This window comes from Nannobrachium achirus, assembly GCF_963921795.1.
Source record: "Nannobrachium achirus genome assembly, chromosome: 10".
Classification (NCBI taxonomy): Eukaryota; Metazoa; Chordata; class Actinopteri; order Myctophiformes; family Myctophidae; genus Nannobrachium; species Nannobrachium achirus.
The window spans coordinates 16,967,658-16,982,344 of record NC_137819.1 but is presented as its reverse complement, the minus strand read 5'-3'; the positions used below and the strand labels follow the sequence as shown (position 1 = coordinate 16,982,344).

General features: G+C 43.8%; 1 protein-coding gene across 1 annotated transcript in view; it reads right to left on the bottom strand.

Moving 5' to 3' along the window:
• Positions 1-2,370: 2,370 nt before the first annotated feature.
• The window catches only part of LOC308292861 (delta-type opioid receptor-like), a gene marked incomplete at both ends in the record, with an annotated part of 35,971 nt that continues 23,654 nt past the window's right edge, over positions 2,371-14,687 (bottom strand). Inside the window, 2 exons of the mRNA XM_080735285.1 lie at positions 2,371-2,894; positions 3,788-4,143. Of these exons, the coding sequence (XP_080591411.1) occupies positions 2,371-2,894; positions 3,788-4,143 (880 nt within the window). The remainder of the gene's footprint in view (positions 2,895-3,787; positions 4,144-14,687) is intronic.

Here is a 14,687-nt window from a genome sequence, read left to right as displayed (position 1 = left end):
GAGGAGAGAGAACTGTGTTTTTTCCTAATGAGCATTGGCAAGAACCAATAGACCTTATTCACACTGCGGCCATCTTTGATCACATGACCACGTCGGGTGGCAAGCAGCCAATCAGAAGCTTATGTTGTTTTGAGCTTCTGATTGGCTGTTTGCTACCCGACGTGGTCATGTGATCAAAGATGGCCGCTGTGTGACTAAGGTCTATAACATGAAGATGAGGTTGAAAATGGGTGAAGTGCTCCTTTCAAGCAACTCATTCCATAGCATGTATTATAGAGTTCCATGGTGTTGCAGGCGTTGTGAGCTTGTAGATCATCTATTTTCACTTTCTTATATTATTTGTCAATTTAGCCACTGTTTGACCTGCATTTTTATGGCACAGTTCGTTGGTTACTTTTGATTAAATAGGTCTTAAAAGTCTTTACAATGTGACTTCCCCTCAAAAAAAAAATCATGTGGGGACCCGACCCACAGGTTGAGAACTACTGCTGTACAGGGGAAAGGGGTTTGCGTCCATCTAAACATGAATCTATTCATGGCAGAGATTCTCGGTCTAAGTTGTCCAAGTTCTTGGAGTGCAGTGTACTGAATACCAACTCACATGTCCTCACACTCATTGAACTTCAGTGTGTGTCTCAGTTACCTTGTTGTGTAATTCAGTGTCTGGCAGGCAGGGACGTGCTGGTCATTGGGAAAAGCGGGACAACTCCCGAACGGCCGGTTCATTCCCGGCCGGTCCAGGCCGGCCATTAGGAAGAAATTGCACAAAAGTAAAAATCAAACTGTTTGCACAAAAGTAGTGAAAACAGCAGATCTAAGCACACAACGCCTCGCACCGCGAGGCGTTGTGTGCTTGTAGATCGGCTGTTTTCACTAGTTTAAATAATTTTTAAAATGATAAATACAAAACAAACGGTTTTGGACATACAAGGTTTCCACCCGACAACGACGAAATATAACTCATGTAATTGGCCCACTGGCTTTTCACTTGTCATGATCTGAAATGGCAAATCTTTGAGTAGCAGCAGCGCTATAGAGAGAGATCTCTCTCTATAGCGCGCAATGAGGGCCTCTACAACTCTTTTTCCCGGGCTGAATCAGGGGCCCAGCACGTCCCTGCTGGCAGGCAGCACATTGCTCTTTTGTATTTTTTCTGTGATGAGACACATAACATACTATTTGATATGCTTTAAAGACAGAGATGAAAAACACTTTGTCTCCTCCTCTCCTTGGAGGCTTTGAATGCAGGTCTCTTTGATACCAAGGTTTAGAGTTGGCGATTATTTCCAGAACATGGAGAACTTTGAGGCGACAAGGCTATTGTTTGACAAAGCTTTTGTATTTTCTTCCAATTCATTTCACTGTAAATTGTCCATGACCCAGCAGCCAAAACTAGTGTTGTTTAAGGGAGTTTGACACTGAAAGTGATTGACGTGCCTTGTAATTCATTTTCAATGAGGGGCGAGCAGGCAGTTTGGCTGGATTGCGGAAACCTTATTTTTCTATGCAATGTGCAGAATCACCTGACATTTACTCATGAAGTGATTATCTGCCTGTGTATTCAAGTGAGAAGTGGAGCGCAGTGCGAACCTGCAGATCTAGGTGATCCAAGTGCTGTCGCTGCCCGTGTGAAAAAGCCTAATTGTCTGGCACTTCCATAGAGGTTAGGGTTAGTGTTAGGGTTAGGGGGGTTACGCCCCCCACGGTTAGGTATATGGTTAGTGTTGTCGGAATGTGGGGATGCACCCGAAATGAAGCTATGTAGTTGATGGCAAAGTAAGTTATGACATCAAATAGAATTGAACTCTCTCTGTGTGTGTGTGTGTGTGTGTGTGTGTGTGTGTGTGTGTGTGTGTGTGTGTGTGTGTGTGTGTGTGTGTGTGTGTGTGTGCGCGCGTGCGTGCGTGCGTGCGTGCGTGCGTGTGTGTGTGTGCATCAAATTTCCTCCAGTTGCATCAGACGGAATGACCCCCGGTTTTGGTATGCATCGTTTTGGGTGTCTGACTCTGGCCGATATCACAGTTTTTCTACAGAAAACACAAACATTTGGTCATTCTTAGCTTTGTTAAAAAAATTAAGAAGTTGTTAGTTTTAATTGTAAACCGAGGTACAGTATCAGTTGTATGTATGCAAATGTTAATCATCTTCTCCGTTTTAAATCCCTTTGTAAGGCATCACATTTTAAGTCCATTTTGTATTTTGACCCTTTTCCCATAATCATGTTTTCTGGAGAACAACAGACGTGACTTCACTCTTGGACTTGCCAAGGCTCTCTCAGAACTCTGTGGTAGAGATCTGGGTCACCTCTGACTGCATATCGTGCTGGATCCTCCGAGAGCGAGAGCCGCGGGGGAACCTCTCCAGGCCTAGTCATACCGGCTTCTTCCCGGGCTCCGACGGGGCGCAGACGGACACAGCTTGTTCCCTGGTGGTGTTGCGACCTCTGCTCAGGCTGTTCTGGTCCGCCTGGTCCGGGCAGAGGTCCCGCATGCACCTCTTGAAGTTCTCGTCCAGGAATGCGTAGAGGACGGGGTTGAGGCTGCTGTTGGTGTAGCCCAGGGCGATGCACAGGTGCCAGCTGGCGATCACCAAGGGGTTCCGGGTGTCGATGTCCACCATGGTCTTGACGATGATGAAGATGTGGATGGGCGTCCAGCAGATGATGAAGGCCGCCACGATCACCAGCACCATGCGGGTGATCCTCCGCATGCTGCGGTCCTTCTCCTTGGAGCCGGACAGCAGCCGCACGCTCTTCAGACGCAGGATCATCAGGCCGTAGCAGATGGTGATGACCATCACCGGCACCACGAAGGCAAAGATGAACACGCAGATCTTAGTCACTGTGTCCCAGTACCAGTCTGGTTCAGGGAACTTCAACATGCAGATGACTTTACCTGGGGAGAGAGACAGAGACAGCACACACACACACACACACACACACACACACACACACAGACACACACACACACACACACACACACACACACACACACACACACACACACACACACACAGAGAGAGAGGCAGAGACAGAGAGTTACATGGAATTGAGTATAGGTTGATCATACGTAATGATGACAATATCATACAATATAGTCTGGCCCATGGTTGGATGACAAATGCCAGGTGATCCTTTCTTCCTCACACAACCATAGCCTTGTTTAGACACAAAGACAAAGGGTCACAATCTGGATTTGTCTGGATTTTGAGCTCTAAATGCTGCGGTCAGACAAAGTAGAAATTGAGAACTTGAAGGTCGGTGCTATTACAAAGGTGAGGTCATTGTTGTTTTGGATCTGGTGAATTTGGAAAGTAAACCTCTTCAGAGCAGTTCAGGAAGGCAAGCATGCATAAGCTTCAGGTTGCTTATAATGATTGCATGTGTAATTCGAGAAAACCAAGGTGGTGCCATGCAAGTGAGTTGTTCTGCAATGTTGGAGTCAACAATGTTGATTTAGAAACCTTGTGTACAAATGTACGTGTTGACTGAATAACTCTCAGAAGTCTATTATTATGCTGCTGTCAAACCCTTAGTGTTACAAGATGTTGGTCTACTTTTGGGAAACACTGGTATGATTGTCTGTTGTTGTTATGGCATAGGGGTGTTCTTTCTGTATGTAGTGTTGTTATGTTGTTTGTTTTGAATGGATCCCTGAGTCTACACAAATAAATGTGACTGACTGACTGACTGACTGACTGACTGACTGACTGACTGACTGACTGACTGACTGACTGACTGACTGACTGACTGACTGATTGATGACACAAACATGGGTCACTATCTCACCATTGTCGGACACCTTGGTCACCGCCATGACCATGATGGGCACCCCAATGGCCGATGACAGCACCCAGATCAGGACGTTGATCAGCTTGGCTTTGGCGGGCGTCCTGAACTCCAGGGCTCTGACGGGGTGGCACACGGCCACGTAGCGGTCCACGCTCATCATGGTGAGCGTGAAGATGCTGGTGAACATGTTGTAGTAGTCTATGGCGATGACCACCTTGCACAGCGCCTCGCCGAAGGCCCACGTGTTCATGAGGTACTTGGCGCTCTGGAAGGGCAGCGTGCTGGTGGCCAGGGCGTCGGCCAGGGCCAGGTTGAAGATGTAGATGTTGGTGGCCGTCTTCATCTTGGTGTATCTGCACAGGGTCACACAGCAAAGGGAACATTAGTTTATTCACCTTGGTGTATCTGCTCAGGGTCAAAGAGCAAAGGGAACATTAGTGTAGGATGATATGAAAATTTCACAGGATTTTTATGACAAAATAAATCACGATTTACAATATTATCGCGATAATCAAAATCCATTATCCTGGGGCGGAACATTTGCCAAAAATAGCCAATCTACAAGCTCACAACGCGTGGCAACACAACGCGTTGTGGGCTTGTAGATCGGCAATTTTTTGGTAAAGACATTTGATAGAGAGTGAAAATAAAGACTGTCAAGTACCTATATTTTAATTACCTTTTACCAATTATATAGGGTTTAAGTGGTACCGGATATGCAGCTAATAACACCCTATTCACCCTATTATTCACCCTACCCTTTTTCATTCATTTCATCAATAGCTTCATAGTAGACTTGTTTGACAGCACTAAAATCGGTGTTGGATTCAAACATTTAACCACTTCACAGTATAGTACACTTTCCCTCTACACCAAACATCTTTGCAGGAAATAGCAAATCTTAAATTACAGCACCTCGCAGCACAGGATGTGGGATTGGGAGGGCATGGGTGATTCATTGTTGTTAATTTGCGCTGCTTGAAGTGTAATATAATAAAATATGGAGATGCAAGGTTTCTGGCATACAGTGATTGCGACCTTCAGGTCGCAGTTACTATCAAAACCTCCACCGGCTGTCAGTCCACCTGTCACGTCACGTCACGTCACGTCACGTCACGTCACGTCACGTCACGTCACACTTTTGCCCTACTCATATCTCCGCCACCATTGCCCCTATCCATGCCAAACTTTTCACACACACTCCTTGCCTGCCAAACCACAACCTCCACCCCTCCAGGGACCCCCGGAGCTCCAGGGACCCCCTGGCACTGCCGCCAAAAATTGCAAAAAGCGCAAAAATGTCCAACCCAACAGGGCTGCTCACGGGGAATTCCTGGATACCACCAACTCCTGGTGCTCCAGCATGGATGCAAAAGTGGTAGCGCCACCTACCAGCGGACCCCCGCCACTGCAGCCTGCTAAAAAGGCCGTAACTTGGCCCCCGAGCACCCAGGAGGACCCCCGCGGACCCCCACGAAAAGAATATGGGAAAATAGTCAAAAGTAGCCGATCATACATGTGACCTGACGGTCGCTTATCTCCCGATTAGGGAGTCTTACTGGTACTAGAACAGTGTGTGGAGGGAACAGGGATTTGTAAATGATGCTTTCAGTGTGGTGTGTTTTTATAGCCTTGGATGAGAGCTAATTGCCTCATGTTAGAGATATGCAGAGCACATGATCCATGTAATGCTAATCCTCCATGGCTTAGCTCTAGTTAGCTCTAAATGAGTGATTTGAGATAACGATATAATACAACACTCTGACCTAGCATCATATTCTCAGGGAAGACCCTCGAGCGTTAAAATATTTATCTTTATTTTGTTGGACTATAGACCCACTTTTAAATTGTGTTTCCCCCAGTGTGTGTGTGTGTGTGTGTGTGTGTGTGTGTGTGTGTGTGTGTGTGTGTGTGTGTGTGTGTGTGTGTGTGTGTGTGTGTGTGTGTGTGTATTCATGCATACAGTATGTGTTTTTTTAATATTGTTGACTTTAATGCAAATGTCGCTTTACTTTCTTTACTGTAAGTCTCTTGGTGCTTTGCAGTAGTTTTGTTTGGAAGGTAATAAAATATTGACACATCAGGGTCAGTCATTCTCAGCAGGGATGCTTACTGTACAGTAGTGTATGTTCATATGCAGTATTCATACACAGAATAGTATGTGTGCTGCCTCACAGCAGTAAGCCTCCTAAAGGAATGTATTCTCACATGACTTGATTTGATATTCTACGGTACAGTATGTACAAGACAGCATACAGTATGTCCTGTATTGATCTCAATAACTTCTACATGCATAACGTCTACATGGGATTCTTCTTGCATTCATACATACATGCATTTAATGTACATATCATGAAACCATGTGGTGACTAGGGGTGCTTTATGAATTCATGGTGTGGGGACTTGGTTTTGTATATAATGCAGTCTATCAATGTGTGAATGTATAATCGAGTACCGAAGTCCTGGCGTCACTAGTTCATCCCCTGGGTCGCTGAAGTTGGGTCATGTTAGAATCATCTCATGTATATTAAGCATTGCGTGGTCCAAAAATAAATAAACTGTCTCTGCGATATTGTTTGTGGAGGTGGCTCTGTATAGTTTACTACACTCATACAGTCATACAGTCTGTTTCTGATGAAAATGTAACTAATTTGGCGGCAGTAACAGTAGCGTTTTCTCACTGTCAGTTGATTCTTCGTTTCCATATGACTATTACTGTTATTAGTATGACTAGAAGCTCGGCCGCCCGAGGCGACCTGGCCAACTCGGGAACAATGTAAATAGGGAATGAATGCCCCGCCCTTTAATGCAAACCCCATTATACCTGTTGTCATAGGATCCGTTTTGACCATCTGTTTGCGTGTGTCCATTTATGCCCATATATGGAGAGATATGTCTGTCTACGTCCATTTTCTGCCCATATATGGAGATCTCTGTAGGACCTGGTTTGACCATCTGTTTGCCTGTGCCCATTTATGCCCATATATGGAGTTTGCGACCTGGCCAACTCGGGAACGATGTAAATTAGGGAATGAATGCCCCACCCTTTAATGCAAACCCCATTATATGGAGATCTCTGTATCTGTCTGTGTCCCTTTTATGCCCATATACTCTATCTGTGTCCATCTTTTATGCCCATATGCCCATATATGGAGATCTCTGTATCTGCCCATATGCCCATATATGGAGATCTCAGTCTGTGTCCCTTTTATGCCCATATATCTGCGTCCATTTTATGCCCATATATGGAGATCTCAGTCTGTGTCCCTTTTATGCCCATATATCTGCGTCCCTTTTATGCCCATATACGGAGATATCTGTCATGGAGATCTCAGTCTGTGTCCCTTTTATGCCCATATATCTGTCTGTGTCCCTTTTATGCCCATATACGGATGCAAACCCCATTATATGGAGATCTCTGTATCTGTCTGTGTCCCCTTTATGCCCATATACTCTATCTGTGTCCATCTTTTATGCCCATATGCCCATATATGGAGATCTCTGTATCTGCCCATATGCCCATATATGGAGATCTCAGTCTGTGTCCCTTTTATGCCCATATATCTGCGTCCATTTTATGCCCATATGCCCATAAATGGAGATCTCTGTATTTGCCCATATGCCCATTCTCTGTATCAGTCTGTGTCCCTTTTATGCCCATATACGGAGATATCTGTCATGGAGATCTCAGTCTGTGTCCCTTTTATGCCCATATATCTGTCTGTGTCCCTTTTATGCCCATATACGGAGATATATCTGTCTGTGTCCCTTTTATGCCCATATACAGAGATATCTGTCGGGTCGAGGCAAGGCCCCTGTATTGCCCATATATGGAGATCTCTGTATCTGCCCATATGCCCATATATGGAGATCTCAGTCTGTCGGGTCGAGGCTAGGCCCCTGTATCTGCCTGCAGTGATGTCACAATGACTCAGCGCTTGCGCCCGGCACTGCAGTGATGTCACAATGAGTCAGCGCTTGCGCCGATTTTGCGCCGATTTCCGCATAAGGAGATTCCGAACGTTTCGCGCCGGTTAGGGAAAACCGCGCGTCGGGTCGGGTCGAGGCCCGGCACTGCACTCCGTGCCGCGGCGGGGAACGTGCGTGCCGAATCTGAAGCCGGTGGGACGAACGGTTCTCGAGATACGCGGATTACAAACACACACGCAGAGACTTCTCGCATTTATAGATAGATATGTATTTATATTTGACATGATATTGAAAATAAAAAAAATAAAAGTCTATGGGAATTCTGAATGAGGGAAAAACGGGACATATATAATGGGGAAATTATGTCACACTTATATATCAATGGATTCACAACTGTTACCCTGAACAGTTTAAGGATCTACAATACATTATCCTGCTCACCCTCTGTTTGTGTGGAGGGACTCAGGATACAACCAGAGACACCACAGTAGTAATAATTGTAGTGGAGTAAACGTAAAATATTTGCCTCTGAAATGTAGTGGAGTAGAAGTAAAAGTAGTGAAAATTGGACATAGTCAAGAAAAGTAATAAATACCAACATATCTACTTAAGTACAGTACTTAAGTAAATCTACTTAGTTACTTTCCACCACCGCCAGCTTGTTCAGGTTGGTAGCATCCTTTGTGTTGATGTTACACAACTCTGAATAGCCATGTATTGATTTGACAAGTGGGCTCAAATCATGCGAGGAAAAAGACCCCTCACAGCACAGCAGAGCCACCAGACCCCACCTCGCTGTATGTGTCAAGCTTTCAGGCGCCTGTACCGTTATATTGATGTGCACCAGCACCACACATATTGATGTGCACTCACCCACTTGTGGACAATATGGTGAAGGACGATGACTCATCTGACCATCTAACCTTTCTCCACCTCTCTGTAGACCAGAGTCTATGGTTTTCTGCACCACTGAACTCTCTAATGTGCATTAGTGTTTGTAATGAGACGGCTTATGCACTGCAACCTTACATAGAACATCTCTCCCTATGTAGTTGTTGACAAACTGTTCCTACTGACAGTTAGGGTTGCCAACTCCCAGAGTTTCAAATACGGGACACCTCATTATATTTATGAGAAAAGTAGCGTCGCCAAAGGCGACGCCGAAAAATCGGTTATTTTCGGTTATAAAGTTGGCTAAAACGGGTATTTTCCTATATTAAATCATATTTTTCCTTTCACAATATCATTTCGGGTGTCTTTGGGCCATGTCCTATTACCTAAAAATCATGTAGTGTATTTTATTTCTTTTTTTTTTTTCCAAAACAGGTCTACCTGGTTCTTATGTGCCCACTCTCTGGTTACCCAACACTAGTTTAATCATATTGGCATACAGTAATAACCATTAGGTTTTAAAAACAAAATCAATGCATGCTTGTTATTTCACATACCAGCCAGTCTGGGGTCGCTTTAGTTGGCAGACAAGAAATACTGTAGTGCTCCCAGGAATACCAATATATCCATCATCCATGGCTTATTTTCTGCTTGCTTTTTCACTTTGTTGTTTTGGCTATCACCTATCATGGATTCATGTCTAATCTGTTGGTACACAATCTTCTGTCACGCGTTTTCTTTTTTAAAGACATTAAACAATGTTCTGAGCCGAGTACTGCACTCTCGCGCAGGCAACTTGTGTTGTGGACTGAACCAACCTACAGCCGATGGGACTGTGTCTTAGCAACACTGTGTTAATAAGCCAATCAGCTGCTTACAAACAGCGCAGCGCCTCTCACAGCAATAGGACGCAGCACTTAACTCAGAGGAGAGCAAAGCGGAGCTCATTGACAGGCAGAATCGCTGTCATTTCTCAATTAAATCATCCCGTCATTCATATTTATTCCCCAACCTTCAAATACGGGACAAAGAGCGCCCCGTTTCAGTTCAATACGGGACACGTCTTTTAGTTTCCAAAAGCGGGACGATCCCTTATTTTACGGGACGGTTGGTAACCCTACTGACAGTCTGATCACATCCTGCATTGACATGCAGTTGTAGCTCAGGAGGTAGAGCAGGTTGGCCATTGATCGGTGCGTCAGAGGTTAAAATCCCGGCTCCTCCTGTCAACATGTTAAAGTGTCCTTGGGCAAGACACTTGACCCCTCGTTGCTCCCGGTGTGTGGTTGGTGCCTTGCATGGTTTCTACTGCCATCGGTGGGTGAATGTAATGCACAATGTAAAGCGCCTCGGATAAAGGTTCTATATAAATACACCATTTACATAATCTTTCTCATTCATCTGAGGAAGAGTTGCTCTCCTGTTGTCCTTACGTTTCACACTAATGTACTGTATAAGCATCGCCGTCATCCAATGTGTGCTTTCAACCACAATTTACAATTGATGTCAATCCGACTGATCTCTTTCCCATAGATGGAAATGCAGGTGTGTCACTTAAGTCACTGTTCCTGTGGAAACAGCAGCCAGTTGAGCATCGTCTTTGTAACTGAAGCTCCTGCCATCCATGACCCAATAATGAACCCTCTCTCACGTACATCTGTTTCGTCTTGCGTCAGATCTTTTCATCTTGCCATCTCGATCTAAAATCACAGTCCACAGGGCCTGCTCGGCATGTACATAATTATGCCGCAGAGCATGATATGATGTTAATTGATCAATTGCATCATGCCTGTCTGTATGGATTTGTTATGTTTTCTCACCTCATTTATTGAGGTTTGTCCTTGTGAATTGTGAAATCTATAGCATCCCTATTCTGGGGTGAACATTCATTTCAAATTTACGATCTCCAAGCTCAAGCTTTTCTTTTTTTTCTTTTCTTCTGACAGCTGAGTTCCGTAGCCAGGGCTGAAGTGCCAATAACCACGATAAAGCACAACCATCAAGTGTAATATTGCGATTATACAACAGTTACCCTTAAAAGATAACACATCAAATTAATTTTCATTGTAATTAAGATAGGGCGCGTATCGATATTTTGATGTCCCGTTGTTTCGAGGTCTCAGTAGTCTGAGGCTAACCAGCCGACGCGAGTGAACGCTAATCTGCCGACACAGTTAAATGCTAACCTGGTGAATGCTAACCAACCCAAAGCCTAAACCCTGACATTAATTATTGGGACCTCGAAACAACGGGCCATTGAACTATTGAGATTTTGCCATTAAGATATTCAATTGAAATGTATAATGTTCTTAATGCCAGATTTTGCCACTTTGTCCTCGAACTTCACATTAAAACTGTTAGCCTAGCCCCATAGTATAGTGCTGGGACAGGACCTGGCACAGCTGATGTTTACATTTGAAGACCTCTGTGTGTTAATGCTCATTATTTGCATGGGCAGAAAGCCATTTCAACCAATCAGATTGAGTCGGAACTACCTGTTGTGTATATGATGACCTGACTTAGAGTGAGGATCTTAACTCAATGAGTGCCAATCACGAGATATCTCGGGATATATCATCGCATCCGATAGTGCCAATCACGAGATATCTCGTGATTAAAAAAAAAAAAAAAAAAAAAAAAAGTATTAAAAAAAAAAAAAAAAATTGAATTTTTTTTTTGGACCCCATCAAATCTAGTGAACATGATTTCAATCGCGATTTTGCATGTTCCACCCCCATACAACCCCATCTAACATACAGGGCGGCCATGTTTGTTTACATAACATGTAAAACATAATGGCTATTATCTCAAGAATGCCTGAACGGATTTCCAATCGGATTTTTTTGTTTGAAAGCTGTGAACAAACTGCACAAATCCACTCCAATGCAATCCAGGATTGCATTGGATTTTTTAGAGCTCATTCTTCTCTGTTTTTTTCCCATGCATGAGGTGTGCAAGGTTTAATCATGGCTAAGTTGACGAAAATAAGGCTTTTAAAATGCTTGGTAGCCAATAGCTAACTTCAAGCTAACTTCATCCTCTTCCTGTACATGCACAAAGGAAAGTGTTCAGGCAAGTCATGGCTGCAGGGCTTCTGCATATACCAGCATATCTCTATGGGATTGTCTATGGCACTCTGGGCACCCTCTAGTGGTGAAAGGGTGGCAGAGTTAAACATTTTCTTTGTGGTTTATTTTTGTGGCCCTTCTGCCTTGGCAAAATTATTAAGATTATTTGCAAGAAGGGGAAGCAGAACACTCATGAATATTTTAGCCCGAGATAAAAGGTAGTTCTATTTCATACAGACAATCAAACTGACTGAAAAATGTGATTAAGTATGCAGCTCAGAATCCAAATTAAAGCAATGCCATGGGATGGAATATTCAGTAGCTCTCCAATAAGGATTTGGTAAGCACTCCCCCTGCATATTAGATAGGCAATGTTTATGTTTGTGTTATACGGATATATATATATATATATATATATATATATGTATATATATATTTTTTTATTATTATTATTATTTTCATTGAGCCCGGGGCCCTACTCGGCCTGACTAATTAGCATACATTTTTGGCCCTACCCTACCCTAAATGTCGGGTCGGGTTCGGGCAGAATTTGAGAACTCTGAAGCAAACGTATGTTTTCTCATGCCAATAAAGCTCCTTTGAATTGAATTGAATTGAGATTGTTTTACCTTTGTTTTATTTACAATCACAACTTAGGGAAGAACATTATGAGCTATATTTCTGTCCATGCCTTACCCCTTATCCCTAAACCTCTTCGCCTTGTTGTACCATTTTGAAAAACATTTTAAAATACTTCAAATAGACGATCTACATCGAAACGTTGTGAGCTTGTAGATCAGCCATTTTAAATATTTATACATTATTTTCAAAATAGTAAAACATGGCAAAAGAGTTTAGGGACGAAATGGACGAAAATGGGGCCCAATTACCTTCAAACTGTGGGAACAGCATGAGTATTTCATCTCCGCAGCTCATTGCCCTCATTCTGTAATGTCTGTCTGTGCCTTAAAATACAGTACTGAATGCAGCACTGTGATGTCTGTGAGAACACATGAAATATTACTCTGTGATCAGTATGACGACACATGAAATATTTATACTCAGGGAAAGAGAAACTGATTATAAGACCGCGGCATTAGTCAGATCTGAAAGGCACGAATACAGCTTGAACGTTTTGCAGTCAGCAAGCGGACCCAAGCAAGCAACTGATGTGTGTTGCAGGACAGTACTGTAGTAATCTCTGTAGTAGGCTACTGTACTGTAATACTGCCCTTGGTGGGGATTTGTACTTCAATCTGTTACAACCCTTTGCTTCAGCACAGCGGCCTTGTCAACTGTCAGGGGAGAGGATTACGTCTGTTGTGTCAATCACGTGCATGACTCCTCTGTGATTCAAAGGAAGTTATTCCCCCTCTTCTAATCTGATTTGGCATGATGCACCCAATGTCCCACTGTGCACTATCTGTGCCACCTGGACATCCCACTGTGCATGATCTGTGCCACCCCGGTGCCTCCCGAAGTGCCTAAGGGCCTGAGTGAATACAGAGCCGTGAAGGATGTGATACTGATCTTGTGGAGAATACAAATCAAATGGTAAAATGCTTGGTGAGTAATCGGTCAACAGGATTTTTGTGTAGGTGAGGGATTAGAGGTTTTCAGGCTTGCTTTAGGTGGCATGACATAGTCATACAGTATATGAAAGGGACATGAAACCCTTAAGGCTGATTTAATAGTTTATTTTCCATTGTAGGTTTAAAACCACAACAGATCAAATAATGTCAGTCTAATATGCAACATTTAGTTGCATCTAATGACACGTGCAAGCATAGACAACAGCATTGTCAATGCACACTGGCACACATACATCCAACACTCATGCATTATTAGTTTGAGTAGCGTGTAGTGTCATTACTCATGATTTTGCTTGCTGGCTTATAGATCCACTATTTTCAGTGTAAGACACCGGAAAGCAACTAAGGCACCGTCCATAAGGAAAGGTGCCTCAGCATCTCTTTCTTTAGTATGGCTTTAGCTTCTCCTTTGCTAAAAGGAACCTCTACTATATCTGTCTGTTCTGTTGCTTTTTTGGCAATTTTGTCTGCCTCCTCGTTCCCTTCTACACCTACATGAGCAGGTACCCACTACCCAGCAGAAGCATACTTCCACACTTGTCCTATATAATCTATATAGACTTTGGTGTATTTCCATGACCAAATCTTCCCTGGTCTCTTTGGTGCTTTGTGCATGGCAGCTTTACAGCACCACTCACAGGCCTGGCATATATACTACAAGTGGCTTTGTTGCGTTCTCAGTGTTTTCATGTGGCCACATTTCTTGAGATGATTCTGTTCATTTTGGAAACGACTCTCAGCTTATTGTTTTCGTGTGTACGTAGCCTAAGTATAAATCAGGGGCTACAGTCAACATGCACAGTGACACTGTTGTTAGGTGACACCATGACACTTGGCTTTACATAAAATAGCCAAGAGTAGAACCTTTTGCAGGGATTTGCGCTGGCAGCTCTGCTGCGACGAGACAAGGTCTAATTCCTAGTGAGGGTTAGGTGGCTGACAGATGTTTAGCACCTATGCATAAATCGCACACGCTGTGAAGAAACAGCGGCTCTCTCCTACACGCTCACGCCCAGCATGTGCACTTAATTAGCCAGCCGTGAGTTCGCACAGCAGTTCAAGGTTCAGTGCACACATGATTAATTCAGTAAGGGGTGGCTTTTTCATGTTTCCGTTTTGCTGTTATAAAGGCTCGTATAGGAGTCACAATGCGCCATGAAATCTGCTTTCATCGCTGGATGTCACGTTACGGCACGTCAAGCTCGTCACGAGGAGAATTGCGGGATGTGATGGTTTAATCGGCCTCCTCTTTTTGTATGCCAGCAGCAGTATGCCCTGCTTCAAGCTGTCATGGTTTTCCAACCTTCTCTCTGACTCTGACACATTTATCTGGTAGCACATGCCCAGCGATGGAGCCCTCAGAGGGAATAAACTCTTCCAACACAGCCCAGTGTTGAGAGCTCATGCTGAAAGCCT